General features: G+C 42.4%; 1 protein-coding gene across 5 annotated transcripts in view; it reads right to left on the bottom strand.

The window, feature by feature from the left end:
• SPEN (spen family transcriptional repressor) overlaps positions 1–16,825 on the bottom strand; it is a 105,093-nt gene extending 88,268 nt beyond the window's left edge. For 4 of the 5 annotated variants that reach the window (XM_037881456.2, XM_037881457.2, XM_037881459.2 and 1 more), the window contains exon 1: positions 16,554–16,793. In XM_037881456.2, coding sequence (XP_037737384.1) covers positions 16,554–16,636 — 83 coding nt within the window. In that variant the 5' untranslated portion in view covers positions 16,637–16,793. Of the gene's footprint in view, positions 1–16,553 lie in introns of all 5 variants that reach the window. The other variant, XM_043531880.1, reaches the window with a different exon arrangement.
• Between the last annotated feature and the right edge of the window lie 485 nt (positions 16,826–17,310).

Raw genomic sequence — 17,310 nt, 5'->3', positions numbered from 1 at the left:
TGAACAGACGTTCACTTATCCCCAATCCCCTAGAATTGAAGGAGTGCTGTCTCAGCCATTTTAAAAAGCTATTCTAATCTTTCTGTGCAGAGTTTTACTATTAGACCATTAGCCACTATTAATAAATTAAAGTTTGGAAGTTAGGCCGTAGCTTAAGAACTTTTTCAGGAGAGGGAAGAGGAAAAAGAGGAGTGTTAGAACAAACAGTACGAGTAAATGGAGTTGTTACTGCAGATGCGAAGTCCATAGACTCAGACTTTAAGGCCAGAAGGGACCGTTGTGATCATCTAGTCCAGTGATCCCCAAACTGTGGGACGCAACCTGGTATGGGGATGTAGCCCAGGCCAGCCCCCACGGGCAGCCCCAGCCCCGCCCCACTCCCAGCCACAGTTCTGGCCCCCATTGCTTCAGTGTAATGTTCTTTGCGCACATAGAAAATATAGCATGGCTCTTCAGGCATACACATGCACACAAACCTGCTCTGAGCCACTAAACATTTCCAGTGCAGTAGTGATTCACATGTGAGGAAAGGTTGATAAAGACTGAACACAAAGGATTCTTGGAAATACTGCAATACGACTTGAAATGAAGAGGCTCTGAAGCAAATTCCATTAACGTGTGTCTTTTTTTTTTTTTTTAAAAAGGCAGGATTAACTTAAGTTTGTATCAAAACTTTTAAAGCTAACAAGTAACACAAACAAGGAGTCCTTTTAGCACCCACATTTTCATGTAGCCTTAACACTCTGCTATATCTAGTTTAACAATGTGATAGATCATTACTTGTATAAATTGCAATTCAATTGTTTCAGAATTTTTACTGAATTCACAATTCATTCAGAATACTGATGCTGCAGAGGTAAAACCAAAGTTTTGACTGTGTGGTAACCGAGAGCTTGTCTACACGCAAAAGTTGTACTGCTTTAACTATACAAGTATAGTTAAGCAGTACAATCCCCTACTAAAGACACTTATATCTGTATTAAAGGTGCTATATACTATACATCTATTCCCATACAGTAAAGGAAATAAACAATACCAGTATACCTGCACTCAAACAAGAGGTTTTAGCAGTATATACATTTCGGGGCCGGGGGGGGCGCGGGGAGAGGGATCACATCCTAGATTATACCAGTACAACTGCATGCAGACAAGACCTGACAATCCCAATGAATATCTCTTAGGATTAGAGGTGCATTGGCTTTATTCTAATTTTTAGAATTAGATTATCAACTTGAATTGGCCCTGTAATCTCAAAGAGATACCCAGCTGTTTAGGTTAGAAATAATAATGTAACACTGCAATTCTGTGTACAAGAAAAAGAGCCATCACATTCAGATGTGGTTTCATTTGTGTAAATTCTGAATGTACTCTATAGAAGTTTAAATTAGTAATGTGCATAAAACATCTTCTAAATAAAAAAAACTTCCATAAATTAATTTTTCCTTTTTGTAGTATATGCTAGGATTTGTCTGAATTACATTTAAAGACACAGTACATCATAATGAAGTTTTCATTGCTGCACTCCTTATCTGGTAAGTTTGATTCTCCAAGACCTCCAGCCAAGTGGGTTTACATCCATTCAGTAGTAGACTGAGGAAAGAACACAGTTGTAATTCTTCTCCATTCTCTCTAAATTAACAGCCATGAAACACACATCAGACGGTGAAATCTGGTCTTTTGTGTGCTTTTACTCCATATTTTCCAGATTTCAAGGGGGAAACCAGCATTTCTCAAATTGGGGTCCTGACCCAAAAGGGAGCTGCAGGGGAGTCAAGGTTATTTTAGGGGGTCATGATATTACCACCATTACTTCTGCGCTGATTTCAGAGCTGGGCGGCCAGAGAGCTGTTACCCAGGCTGCCAGCTCAGAAGGTAGCGCCCCGCCAGCAGCAGCACAGACGTAAGGGTGGCAACACCATACCATGCCATCCTTACTTCTGCGCTGCTGCTGCTGGTGGTTCTGCCTTAAAAGCTGGGCTCCTGGCCAGCAGCAGCAGCTCTCCAGCTGCTCAGCTTTGAAGGCAGCGCCACCACAAGCAGCAGTGAAGTAGTCAGGGTAGCAGTAGTGCAAACCCCGCCCCCACACACACAATAACCTTGCGACCACCTCACAACTCCTTTTTGGGTCAGGACCCCTACAATTACAAACATTATGAAATAGCTGAAATCATGAAATTTACTATTTTTAAAATCCTATGGCCATGAAATTGACCAAAATGGACCTGGATTTGGTAGGGCCCTAGCTATAGGGAAGATTTCACATGGACCTATTAAAATAAATAGTTTCCTCCCAGCAACTGCTCATTGCTGTTGAGAGGCTACCCATTCCTGTTATCTTTGTGAAGTGGTCTTTATAGGAAAAGTTAATCAACTGCCTTGTAACCAAGATAGTTTGGTAGCCTCCGTGCCATTTCCGAGTATTCTTAAGTAGGAAGAGCTACAACGTATCACAGGACTTGCAGGCATAGTCACGAATTCTGGAAGTTCACCTACTCCTGGAATTTCACTAATTTTCAATTCAAAGAGGAAAACTTCCCCTATCACCCTGAAACTTAAGAGTTATTTCTCAGTTCACAGCCACTGTGTGTTTGGTAATTCTGGAAATCCCACCTAAACATGGGATTATGAGCCTATTTAAGTAGGTTTTGCAAAACAACCTAAGTGACTTAAAAGAACAAGTCCCACTGACTACAAACCCAGGAGGAGCAGTATAGCCTGGTTAAAATATTTCAGCTTTCTTGACTTATGAAAATTCAATCAGAAGGTAGATTGCAAATATAATAGAGGGTAGTTGCATATCAATTTTGTTTGAGTTGGTGTTGGTCTCACGGTAAGGAGGTTAATGAGGACTTTTACATGTCTTTTGTAGCATGGATGAGCATTTTAACTGTGAAACTTCTTAGAAAACAATTATGTAAAATCTGAAATTCTATCAACAAGAATCAAGTACAAAACATCCATGTTTGTCATTTACAACTATAGAACAGGAAGAAACAGCAACATATAAATAAAAAAATCTGAATTAAAATATTATGTTGATTCAAATACAGTCATTTTTCCTAAATTATTTTCATCCACCCTGTGGTGGAGACAATAAATATTAGCTCAATCTCATGTTTGATTGGAAGCAATATACTTTTACCTATCTAGAGGGAATGAATCTCTCACTCAAATTTACACCACTCCAAAGCCAACATATGCTAAATGAAATTATAAATTTGAAATCACTGATGTTTTTTGAGGTAGCTAAAGGAGGATCCATTTCAGAAAGGAGAACTTATTAGCTACCCATGATGCTAAATGATGAAAACCCGGCTGGCATCCAGATCTGACTCCCAATTATGTACTTTATATGCCTACCATCATCCTCCGTAACTCATGGACAAGAGGTCCCTACAACCAATTTGGTACTGTCTCCAGCTATGGGTATAGGGAAGTAAACCCACTTGGTGTAGTATAAGATGATGCTGGAGATCAATTATTATTCTGCCAAAACAGCTCTGCCACTATTTAATCTTCTGGCTTTGAAATGGTTTATGCTGAGCAGTTCCAATATTGCTTTGATAAGATTTAGAAGTTCATGCTTTGTGACTAGGCACACATTTAGTACATCACATCAAAAATGAGACTAAGAAAGTTTTAGCATTAGTTTACAGAATTAAAATATTTTTCAAAGTTGTCTTTGTCATACTGTTCCTTTTTAAAAAAATGCGAACAAAAGCATAGTTTCTTTTGCCTTTAACACAAAAGTCTGTATCTTTAAACAGAAGCTAACATTGTTGATGAAGGCTCTTAGATCACATGCAAGTCAAATACCATCTTGCCTATGTGGTTAGCTTTTGTAGCTAGTTTTTAAGAGAATAAAGAAACTTTTCCAATTCAAACACACTACATATTTCATGATTCCCCACTCTTCTCAGGGTATGCACAACGTGCCTTAGGTGGCACATGACCAGGATTTGGTCCACTGGATGGATCATTAGCTTCCCCGGCTTGGGCCAGGTCACAACCTACCTTTAGGTTGACATTGAAGACTTGGGTCTTTGGTAATGTAGGAGCCTGAGAAAAGTATAGCAGATGCCAACAATATAATTTTACACAGAGTGCATTTCCAAGAGTTCTGTTTTATGAAATATGTTTCAGATTACTTCATACACAGTCTTCATATTATCAATTTTATTCTGTTACCAGGTTAGTTTCCAATTGTCCTTTATACTTGGGTACATGGGAGTTTATTCTTTAAAAAGAAGCAAATATCTACAGTGGCTGATGAAGGGACACTACAGAACTCTTTCCCAGATGGTCTGGCTGTTGGGTCTTGCCGACATACTCAGGATCTAACTCAGGGGTCTCAAACATGCGGCCTGTACACGTGGTTATTTTCTGTGGCCCGCCAGCTCCCCGTGACCCACTTGTCCCCCCCAGCATTTACCTATAGCAGCTCCGGCCCTGTGCACACCAGGGGCAGGGCAGGCTCCCTCCCTGCCTGCCTGCCTGCCCCGCCCCTGCACCGCTCCGGGAAGCAGCCGAGACCTGGGGGAAGGGGGGCACAGGGGTCTGTGTGTTGCCCTGGCCGCTCCTCCAGGTACCTCCCCTGAAGCTCCCATTGGCAGAGCAGCAGCCAGGGCAAGACACAGACCCCTGTGCCCCTCTCCCCCCGGTCCCAGCCGCTTCCCGGAGAGGGGGCAGGGCGGAGAGGGAGCCTGCCCTGCCCCTGGTGCGCGCTGGGCCAGACCCGCCCCCCGAACCCCTCTTGCAGCCGAACCCCCTGCCCTGAGCCCCCTGCTGCACCCCGACCCCCTGCCCTAAGCCCCTTGCCTCACCCCTCCTGCACCCTGACGCCCTGCCCTGAGCCCCCTGCTGCACCCCGAACCCCTCCTGCACCCCCTGGGGGCAGGGAGGGGGCAGAGTTGGGTGGGGAGTTCAGGAAAGGGGTTGGAATGGGGGCAGGGAAGGGGTGGGAAGAGGTGGAACAGGGATGGTGCCTCACGAAAGAGGTGGAGTGGGGGCAGGGCTGGGCAGTGGGGTGGGGGGTGTCAGTGGTGCGGGGGGTGTCAGTGGTGCGGCCCTCAGGCCAATGTACTAGTCCTCACGTGGCCCTCATGGTCATTTGAGTTTGAGACCCCTGGTCTAATTGATCGCCCTATTTGGGGTTGGGAAGGAATTTTCCCCCAGGACAGATCGGCAGAAGCCTTGGGGGTCACTTGCAGATTTAAAGTAGTAAATGGTGGATTCTCTGTAACTTGAGGTCTTTAAACCATTATTTGAGGACTTCAGTAACTCAGCCAGAGGTTATGGGTCTATTACTGGAGTGGGCGGGTGAGGTTCTGTGACCTGCAATGTGCAGGAGGTCTGACTACATCATCACGATGGTCCTTTCTGACCTTGAAATCTAGGAGTAAGACTTTAATGTTGTGTTGTGTTTTTAAGGACCACTGTGTTTTTATTTGTTACATGGACAGGCCTCTCTAAAAAAGTTTACATTTTTATTCCTTCATTACAAGTTTTTATATAACATGTGCTGCAATTATAGAGTATAGTAGATTGAATAAAAACCATCAAAATATTGAAGCTGTGACACAATTAACACTTTAAGTAAAGCCCTCACTCCACCCTAAGACATCACTGTTAAACATTAATGAAGTTTTAGTCATACTGGGGGAGCCCACTATTAAAGAAAACCCACAAACAGAATATTGAGAATACTTCAAATAAACAGGGAGGTGAAACACTTCTGTAGTTCCACTATTATCCCAGTAGGATCATTAGGTTTTAAAGATGACAAGCAAGCTATTTGTTAGTCCAGTTTACAAAACAGTGACCTTTGTCTAAAGCTAACCATTTACAATGACCAACAGAACAACACAAAGATCTTATGAATGTAAGCCATTAACTGGTTGCACAATGTTTGATTTCCCAGCTTCAGGATCACGTTTCCCAAGAGTTTTAAATTGGCATGCTGAAGAGGTGGCTAAACAAATCAGATTATAGTGATTAAATAATTATATTTTCAATTTATTCCTTAGTTCACTGTTTAAATATTTTCCTTTTTCTTCAATTATTGTCATCTAAGAACACCATGAAAGCTCACAATTAATCACCCTCCAATGACGAATGCACTAAATAACTAACAAGACAGCTTTTGCTAGTGGGCACTTGGTAGCAAAAACAAAACTCAACCAACACAGCAGCAGCTTCACAAGGCAGCTTCTGAAAGTCTCAGTTCCAAACTCCTCCTCCATGAACCAAGCAATCTGCTCTTCACTACAGTGCTGAAAGATAGTGGAGAAGGGACAGAAATATCTGTACAACTTTATTCTGACATTTCCCCACTTCAAGGATTCACCAAGGAATAATCTTTTTAAACTGATTATTTCTACTTTGGAAGTGGATTTAATGAGGCCAGTCCTGGTTTGCTGGGAAAACATGAAGGTGCTACAGCTATACGGATATATAATTATCTCAACCCTTGATGGATGCCACTTATGCTAAACAATCTGTTCCATCTTGTATGACACTGTGACTTGTATCTATATCACTGAGCAAGTTTCCCAGACCTGAAGAGGTGGTCAGTGTAAGTGCGAAAGCTTGTATCTCTCATCAAAACAAGTTGGCCCAATAAAAGAAATTATCTCACACATCTTTTCTATTTCTTAGAGACAACAGCTGCACATTCTTAGAGAACCCGCTGATATTTGGATAGATAGGATACAGACAGGTTTCTAGGAAATGGAATATGATCAACACCCTCAGCAGCCTCTTGTAATGCTGAAAGTCTGTAGGACTCCCGGCATATACTCTACTCCTCTAGCATAAATTATACTGATCACAGTACCCTATTAGATGTTAGTTGAGTTTTCAATATTAAAAAAAATTTCCATGTTCACTCATGGACCAACTCTCTTACATGCTCTCTGACGTGGTTTAAGTAGATGGGTTACCTTATACCATATTACTGACAACCCAGCACTCTTCTTGGTTATATTCTTCCTTTTGCTGGTAGAATCAATGGTGGTGCAGGAAGTCACTGATCACCAACATGCAATCCAAAAATGTAAGATTACATTGTAAAGAATCCAGAGTAATCCATTATCACTGAGAGACATACATGCCTATTTCTCTAACATATTTAATGTAGTTCTAGATTACTAAAATCTTAGATCTGATTTACCTTTTCCCCCTCCTGGCACGTTTAAGTCATCCACATAACTGTCTGTCACTGCTCCTTGAGTGTTTACTTCAAACTGAATGTGTTCACTAACACATGGTAAGAAAACACTATTTCAACAGTGCATCTTCAATAAGAAGCAAGGTGCATTCTTACGTTATGTTAGTCAACATATATTAACTAACCCAAGGTAAAATCATACACAAGGCTGTTTGTAGCTGCCACATGAAGTAAACACTGCAAATTATCCATCAACTGCAAATTACTTTACCTTCACTAGGATGTTACCTTGTGTTTACTACTTGTTAGTGGACCAGGTAAGAGCACACTTTTTTTTCCCCCCTTAATGGAGCCAAGGCCCTCGTATGGATGCACCTTGGGATGACAGGGTCACATGCCCAAAGAGCTTTACAGGAGTTTACACTGCATGTAAAATGACATGGCATCAGGATTCTGTTTGCACTGCAACATTAAAACTTTGAAGTAAATAATATTCCACTACTGTAAATTGAGGAATGGATTTAATATCTGTGCATCTCCCAAGACACTCAAAATTATTATGAAATCTCCATAACCACAAATCACCATGAGAATAAATCTTTAAGAAAGGATCCAAATGGAATCAGAGTCCAACAATTATCCCAACAGAACCAAAATTTAGCAATTAATATGATCTAACCCAATGCTCTTCACTATTTTTGAAGAGGGGGCCACTTCAGCAAAGAAACCTTCAATGTGAGAGTCACATCAACCCGACACAGACGGTTGAACACACACTCGACACAGACAGTTGAGCACTCAGAGTTCTCTGTTGGTTGATATGGTAATATTACCATTATTGGTAATATTGCTTGGGGTGCAGGAGGGGGCATGGGGGGCTGGCTCTGGGAGGGGGCTCAGAGTTGGGGCTTCGGGTGCAAGTTCTGGGAGGGAGTTTGGTGCAGGAGGGGACTTCGGGTGCAAGTTCTGGGAGGGAGTTTGGTGCAGGAGGGGACTTCAGGCTAGGGCAGAGTGTTCGGGTGCAGGAGGGGGTTATGGGGTGCAGGCTCTGGGAGGGGGCTCAGTGCTGGGGCAAGGCCTTGGGGTGCAAGAGGGTATATGGGGGGCTGGCTCCAGGAGGCTGCCGGAAGAGCTATTCAGAACCTGCCCATTGAAGGGGGCGGCACCTACTTTGGGCAGCCCCACGCCACTCCTGGAAGGGGCCAACATGCATCTGTGTGGGCATATGGCTCTGAGCACTGCCCCTCTCTGCAGGCATCACCCGCACAACTCCCATTGGCCACAGTTCCCCGTTCCCAGTCAATGGGAGCTGTGGGGGCGGTGCTTGCAGGCAGGAGCAGTGCACAGAGACCTCTGCTCCCCCCTTTACCTCTCTAGGGCCACAGGGGCATGCTGGCCACTTCCAGGAGCAGCGTGGGGCCAGGGTAGGCAGGGAGCCTGCCTTAGCTGCAGCCTCACTGTGCCACCGGAGAGGGTGATCAACAGGGAGCCACACTTAGGGTCCATGGGAGCTGCCACTGGCTTACAGGCCTTGCAGTGAAGAACACTGTTCTAAACAGTTACTTCAAAAATGTCACCAAAAGAGGTGTGTATGATGCTTAGTTTTTGAATAAACCAAGCAACTTACACAATAAAGCATCAATAATAGCACAATCTGTCTGAAAAGCCGTTACGGAAACATTACGGAAACATGGGATTACTTTATAACAACATCAAAGGGAGCTGGAAGGAACCACAGAAATACTAAAATATGACATAACTTAGAAGTAGCCCTTGCAGCGATAACAGAAGCTATGCTAAATCAAATCAAATGTAACAAGGATCTGTGAAAATACTTCACTGAAGATATTAAAAAGGCTCACCAGATTACAGAAAACTGTAGTCCAGTGACACCACTTCATCTTTCTTAGACAGCTAATGATATAAAAATGCTTAATGGAAGCTCAGTCAAGATTTGTGTTTTTTGCAGTTTTTCATGAGTTTCTTGCTAATACAAATATACAGAGTTTCCCAAACCAAAGTCTGGTCTCAACAAGCTGCAACACCTCACCTATATATGAGAAATAAAGTCTGAAGCAGCTGGAAGATTCATGGATCATAAGCTATTGAAATGACTAAGTCTTGGGGAAGAAGTGGGTGGTTGCAGACAACCACTTGCAACTCCAAAACAGAAACCTAAAAGGATATTTAGAAATCTGTGCTCATGGCCTTCAGGGGATCAAGCTTAGTTAGGAACAGATGCACACCAAGTTTAGGAGATTAAGTCAAAATGATCAAGAAACAGGAGAAACTCCACTGGGACCAGTAACACTGACTGCCCCATGGATAGATATATTCAAATGACGGTTCATTCAACACTTAAGGCACATACAGCGCTGCAGCACGTTTGGCAAAGATGCTCTATGCCGATAGGAGACAACTCTCTCCTCGGCATGATAAAATCACCTCTGTGAGCGGCAGAAGCCATGTCGGTGGGAGAAGCTCTCCCACTGACATAGCGCTATCCACACCACCACCTACATCAGTGTTACTTATGTCTCTTTGGGGGTTGTTTATTCACACCTCTGAGCCACAAAAGTTCTGATGACATAGCCTTAGCAATGGGGAAACCTATTTGGGAAAAAGTAAGTCTTGTGGTTTAAGGCACTGGACTGAGACTCATGAGAGCTGGGTTCAATTCCTGTATGCCAGAGGTCTCCTGAATGACCTTGGGCAAGTCATTTAATCTCTCACCTCCCCACCTGAAAAATGGGAATACTACTTTCTCTCCCACCTTTTTCTCCATCTTCCCTATCTAGATTTTAAATTCTTTGGATTTGGGACCGTCTTACTATGCATATGTACAGAGCTCAGCAAAAGTGGGCCCTGAAATTGACCAGAGACTCTAGGCACTACTGTAATAAAACACATCCTACCCTTAGTTTTATTCCTCCCTCCCTGCACCCCAAGAAAGCCCACCTTTAAATTAAGTGCTGAAGCATATTTTAAAATGTGCTTAATGGCTGCTTTCAACAAGGAAGTATAGCCATAAACTACTCACAAGTTTCACTGTTGATGAGGGGATTGTTAATGAAATACAAAAGCACTTTTACTTGTTTGAAGTTAAAAACAAGCCACAAAATTCTATGTTATTTCATTCAAAATAAGAGAACATAATCAGAATTCACTATGACCCCCTTTTTATAAAAAAAAATTCTCCCCAAATATTAAGCCTGGACAGGAATGTTCAGTTTTATTCTGACTATACAGTTGATTTAGTGAGGTCATCTTTATGTTTACATTTGAACTGACGTACCAAAGAACCATTGCTAATTATAAGTAACAAAACTTGTTTTGCAGACCTGGGAACATAGTACTTTGGTTGCATGGTTGGAGAGTTTTACTAGGAAAACTATTACTATTATTGTCCAAGCCGGTTCTCATTTAAATCAATGGCAAAGTCTGCCAATGCTATGTTCAGAAAAGCATCTCTGTTAAAAAAAAAAAAAACGGTAATTTCTTAGTCAACAGTTCTGATCCCTGTACACGCTCCAGATCATATCTGCCTGGCTTTCTGACAAAGCAAAGTTTGCTCTGGTTAGCAGTACAGAGCCAATACAGTCATCGGAGACCACACTGGACTCTATTCTGCCCCTTACACCATTCACAGAATTGTTGACCAACTTCAACTGTATAATCTTTATTTACCAGTGGCGACTCATAACCCATAAAGCACACAGCTTGACTTTATGTTGCAAGGCTAGAATGAGTTTGCACTGATGGCCAATAAAAAAAAATTATTTATTGGTTTTCTGTAAACTGAGCAAAATGAGATATGGAAGTAAATGAAAACAAACATGGAATTGCCACAATGCCACTTTTATGGACTGACTCTTCAAAGAGTAACCATATTTCAAAGTAGAATCTATTATTTAACAATTCATATTACTTCCACCTTGCCCTCAACAATGAAGTTAAGACAACCTGAAGACAAAGAACACAAGGTTTCTAAAACGGGCTTAGAAGAACATTAACAGTTATGTAAAATATTTGCATTAGGCCTTTTCTGAGCTGTAACCCTAAGAACTAAAATTTAAAATAGTATTTGTGTTTCTCAAACTCACAATATTGGCTCTGAGAACATCTTCCCACTACACAGGCTAATATTTCGCACACAATAAAAGTCTGCATACCAAAATTACATGACTCCTAATGATTTAATGGGTCTCACTGGTCTTTTCCATTTAAAATGCAAATAGTTGAGGCAAAGCAACAGGTCTTTGGATAACCAAAGGGTAAAAACAAGGGAAAAGTATGGAAGAGTAGCATTTGTGCTATGGACAAATGTTACTATATTTAGTCTCCTTGTTCCGCAAGCTCCTGGGCATTTGTTTCAGTAATGGTGAATGACTTTTTTCTACCATTCAAGAGTGCAATAATCTGGGCTCATTTTAATTATTGCAATGAAGAAACACCTTCACTCACAGCTAACTATACTGTTTTAATGAAGACTGAATTCCATCATCAGAGATCATAGCATGAAATATACTATTTTAAGAACAAGCTTCCCTGATTTCCTGTGCTAGTTTAAAGCCTTGCAAGAGTTTAAAGAAAAGGTCTGAGACACAATGGAAAACTAAATGTAATCTGTCAATAATTGTATATTTTGAAACCTACATGAAAAACAACACAAATACAATGTGCGCACACACAAGCTGGCCCAAATATTTTTAAATTCACAACTGGTAATTTATCAGCAACCTCTTCAAAACAGCAAGACAGAAATATGATTTGAAAAAAGATTTTTAAAGATACCCTAGGCACAGAAGTCAACTATCAGTCACAATTCTTGACAACTCCACTATTCTCCAATTTAAAACCAGCATTTACCACCAAAGAATCTCACTTCAATTTATGCAAAAGAAAACTGAATTTAAAAAGAACAGTATAGATAAAATATTGGAAGAAACTGCTGCTACAAAGCACTTATATTTGTGCCTAGATAAACAACCCTCCCAAAATACGAAGACAGACTTCAAAACAAAGTGAGCAAATTTGGCTAAGTTACAATTAATAAAAATGAAAGTCTCTCACACGGGAGTACATTTACTGTGTCTTAAAGGGTGTAACAATTTTCTTCTTAAAACCAGCCATTTCAGTTACAGTACAGTATTGAAAATAAATATTTAGCATAAGATTGTAATCGCAAAGATTTAATTTGCACACATGCTTATATATGGAAATTGCAATATATTTTACAGGTATCAACTGGAAAAATTAGTATAAATATTGGTACACTGAAGTTATAATTTTTTTTATATATATATATATATATATATATATATATAAACAAACTGACATTGGCTGTTCCTTGGCAAGCATTTATTGTAGTGATATATTTTTGACAAATTCTCTTTTCTGCTTCTGTAACTACAACTTTGTAATACTGCTTGGTCAGCTTCTTTGCATATTCTTTCCTGTTCTCAGACTGGGGGATGGGTGGGAACTTGATTTAGCCAAGATCAGCTAAATCTGAAAAGAGCTCCAAACTAAAGAGCTGGTCTTTCCAAGAAGCCAACCTTATACATTACATATCCAAGCTCAGGCAAGCTGCCTTTCATATGTATATGTCCAGCACAGCTAAGCTCCTGCCACAATAAAACAAGACTGCAATACAATTATTGGGTAACTTGTCCCTTCCCCCACTCAACTAACCAACATACAAAGAAAGGCTTGCTCTATTGTGCACATACAGTACCCTTGATGATTCCGCTGCTAACTGAAACTTCATTCAACAGATATGTACTTAACTATTTTAAGCAACAAATATTTAGTAATTTAGAGAGCTAAAAACAGCTCAAAACAATGTATTAAATAAAAATATTAAATACCTATATCAGTGGCCAAATGTTTAGATTTTCACACCTCTTTTACTTATTTGGAGTGTGTACACATATATATAAATGCATGGTTTGGGAGTGGGATTTTTTTTTTTTAAGAAACAGCTAAAATCTAAATTGTAAAAAAGACTCAAGTTGTGCAGAAATGAAAGGTTTTGCCTAAGTGAATGTGCATTTCCTTCCAAAACCACTGATCAAAATTCAGAAAGGTAAAAACAAAAAAACACAATTAACAATTCAAATCCTGCCATTTTCTTGATCCCTCTCTAAGCAACAGTACCATGGCAGCTTTTTCCTGCTTTAAAAATGTCATGTGAAAAAAGGAAAAATACCAGAATGCCAAATTTTCCATTTCATTTGAGTACTCCTCATCTTTGCTATTTAAATTCAAACATGCTTGGAACTAAGAGTTTTAGAGTATATACTCTAGAGAAACCCAAGTATTCATATATTCCCTGACCACCTACGTAACTAAAATTATAGTTAATACAGACTCTCACTACCCTGAAGAGAAAAGTAAATGTTCTGCATGTAAAACTTAATCCCAGGAATATTAATTTCTGATTAATATTATCAATGTAATTAATGATCGGGTTCCAAAGGCAGAGAAGGGTTGTTTCCTTTAATTTCATACAATGTTAACAGATCTGTATGGCTGTATTTCCTCCCTGCTCTGAGTAATTATCATGCTAGTACCTAGTTTTAAACCATTTTGATTAATTTTCTGCCCCATCCTAACACACAATTTACACTATTCATACAATCCAAATTTGAACACTAAGTACGAATATATCAGGAATGAGCCTCTACCAAACCACTTAGTTGGTGCCTAAAAAGACCTGAAGGAACATCTTTAGAGATCACATCCTTGTGTACACACACACACACACCCCCCCCCCACCTTCATGAACTCTACTCATTTCTTAACAGTCTAAGATGTGCAAAGGAAAATAAAAGTAAGTCTTGCAACTAAATGCAGTTATGATCAGGGAGCTTAGCGAACCCTCTTGCTACGCAGCTCCTGCTGCTGCCTCCTTTTGCAGTTTCCCCACCTCTTTCTGTGCAGTAGGAGATCTGCTCTGCTCTTTCCCACATAAACTGAGTCCTAGCCGCCATTTTAGAAAGTCATTCACACAAGCCAGACCACTGCACCATCTACCACTTGAAAAGAAATCTCTTTGAATGTTTCCTCCTTCCCTTTCCCTGCCTCTGCACTATAAAAGGGACACACCAAAAAGCATGCAAATGCCTCTCTCAGATAGGCAGAGCTGCCAAGGGACAAGGCTAGCAGCATGTCACCGATCAGCAAATGCTGCAATGCACGTGTTTGCACATTTGTGCATGTGAATTTCCCATCCACTGAAAACAGTGCAGTGACAAGACAGACACCCCTTATGGGGAAGATGATTGAGAGCAAAATACTAACACATTTCATTTACATATATCCACTCCAACAATATGCATTAAATCTGCTCATTCGCCTACAAACTAAATATTTCATATGCAAGGATTTTAAGGCAGCAAGCGGGGAAAATCCAGCTAACGCTTCTTACTAAATAACACTGCCTAATTCCTGATTCAAATCACAATCCCTTGCTTTATTCACTTCCTAGTTTAAAATAATGGGGGACTGATTACAAATGGGCGCACGCGCACACACACACACACACACTATGCCTAGTTTAAGTGGTTATGAATGAACTTACTATTCACAAACCCTGCTTTACATGCAGACATGTATGCTTCCAAGATGAAGATTTAATATCTTAGATCAAGCAACAACCAAAATAATCAGGCTTAAAAAAAGGCATAGGGCAGCTCTCCTGCTCCTTCTTCCATTTCCCTGTCCAAGCTCCTCATGTCTTAGTAACCAAGTCTATTTTTCCCATGGTGACTCACTATTAAGGGACGCTCTATAATGTTCCTACACTAAGCAGTAGTAAGAAAGATTAAAAAGAAGCATAAGAACCCTTTTGGAGCGTGAGAGCAGACCCAATCCTGGCTATTTATAATACACATCTAGAACTACTACTTTTTTCCTTACACTTTTAACAAGGTTCTAGTGCAATTTGTTCACCTCATAATGACCACATTTCCAAAGAGTGCTGTTTACTCTTCCACCCACTAAATATGATCCCTCAAAACAGGTAAAAAAATATTTGGTTAAATACCACTAAGACAGACAGATGAACACAAACCTTTTTTTAAACTTTGATCATTTAAGAGAAAAATATGAAAGAGGTGAGGAAAAATATAAAATCATGCAAACTACTGTTCCATTATGGCCTATGCGATGGGGGTTACAGAATAGAGAGAGAGAGAACATAGAATTTATAAATGTAAAAAACAACACCAGCTCTGAAGAGCTCTGTGTAAGCTTGATTCTTTCACCAACAGAAGTTGGTCCAATAAAAGGTATTACCTCACCCACCTTGTCTCTCTAAAACAATACCAGTCCACGCTCCAGTATTATAAATTCCAGAACACTGTTTCTTAGTGAAAGGATCCACTGGGAGTTGGCTTCTTCAAGCACTTCCATGATCTTCAATTTCACCTTTGTATTTCCAAGCACTTAAGTTCCCACCATCCACTTTACAAACCTCTTAGTTAATTTCATTATAAAGCATCTAACCAAAGATGCACCGTCGTTACAGTCACTTGCTCACACCTGAGTGCAAGGCATCCAGCTACCTTCAGTAATGGAATGGGTTGATATGAAGAAAAAAAAAATGTAAAACAAAAACCCTTTTCATTTAAACACTGAGAAAGGATTTTTAAAATCATGGCACCAAGTAGGAAGATGACCAGCCTCGGAGATTAAAAATTGTTTCCAATACATTGCACCTCACAAAATATCCAATCCATGTAGAAAATAGAGAATTCCCTCTTTTCACCTGGCTTTTCCATCCTTGGTTGGTTTTGCTCCTGCTAGTCCTTGGCTCTGCGAGGCTCCAATATTTCTCCATGAAGCTCCTTCCGCATTATAAACCTCCAGGATTTTATCTTACAGGAGACCACAAAGATCTTCACCGCGGTGCAGGGACGCGTACAGATATTTCTGTTCTCCTCTGACACCCACAAACCCCCCCCCCCACACACACCTTCTTGCCTGGGATCAGAGCGATTTCCACACACAGTCCATGGGGGTGAGTCTCCGCAGGAGTTGCTATGATACCCTGAGACAGATTTTCCCATCCCTTCACCGCTGGCTCCAGGCTGGGTGAGGGGAAGCCCTAGAAGATCCTGTTTTCTCCAAGCTGCTTGGGCTATTTTGGGGGGGGGGGGAGGAGGGGGGCATGCACAGACCCTGCCCCCTCCCTTAACACCTTAACAGCTCCGTGGGCAGGAAGGGGGGGGAGCCACACGCAGATCTCCCCCCCCCCCCAGCACATACACTGGGGGCGCAGCGCGCACAGAGCCTGGCGGAGATACCCCCTTGCGCTCCCCACCCCGGATTTAGGGCCCCTCCTGCCCCCCCAAGAGCGGCCCCCCCCGCGGTCACTCACCGCTTGAAGTGCTCGATGATCTTCTCCTCGCGCACGTTCTCCGGTAAGTTGCCCACCCAGAGGTGCCTGGTTTCCCGGACCATGCTGCGCCGCGCCGGCCCCCCCCGCGCCCCGGCCTGTGCCCTAGTGCCAGGAGCTGCCTCCCCTCGCGGCGGCGGCGGACACCATCCCTTGGGGCCCCTGCTCCGGGCCGGCGGGCTGCGGCTCCCCTCCTGGCTCCCCTCAGCGGCGGCGGCAGCGCGGCGCCCCCTCCCCCTCGCGCTCTCTCGCGCTCTGTGGCGGCTCCGCTCTCCCCGCTCCCTCACACACGGCCGCCAAGCCTGGCGCAGGCGCACTCCCGGCCCAGAGTGGGGCGGGGGGGGGGGAAGGGAACGGAGGGGGGAGCGCTCGCTCGCTCGCTCCCAACGCCCTGGGCCGCCAGCCTCCCGGCCTCACTGCGCACGCGCCGAGCTAGAATGACTCGTTTTCCGCACGGCTTGCTTCCTCACGCCACTGCGCCTGCGCAAAAAAAAAAAAAAAAAAAAAAAAAATAGGAGAGCGAGGGGAGCGAAGCGCCCCTGCTCCTCCCGCTCCCATTGGCGTCCATGGGGGAGCACCTGGTGCCATGGAGTTCAGGGGGGACGGGGGGGCACTCGGTACCATGGAGTTCAGGGGGGGGCACTTGGGCCCTGGGAGCAGAACTGGGGCCTCTGATGCTCTCTCTGCACCAGAGGGCTGCATCTAGGGGAGAAGGGGGGCAGGGAGCCCGCTTAACCCT

Source organism: Chelonia mydas, chromosome 18 (genome assembly GCF_015237465.2).
Source record: "Chelonia mydas isolate rCheMyd1 chromosome 18, rCheMyd1.pri.v2, whole genome shotgun sequence".
Classification (NCBI taxonomy): Eukaryota; Metazoa; Chordata; order Testudines; family Cheloniidae; genus Chelonia; species Chelonia mydas.
The sequence above is the reverse complement of the archived record's forward strand: the minus strand, read 5'-3'. Positions and strand labels throughout refer to the sequence as shown.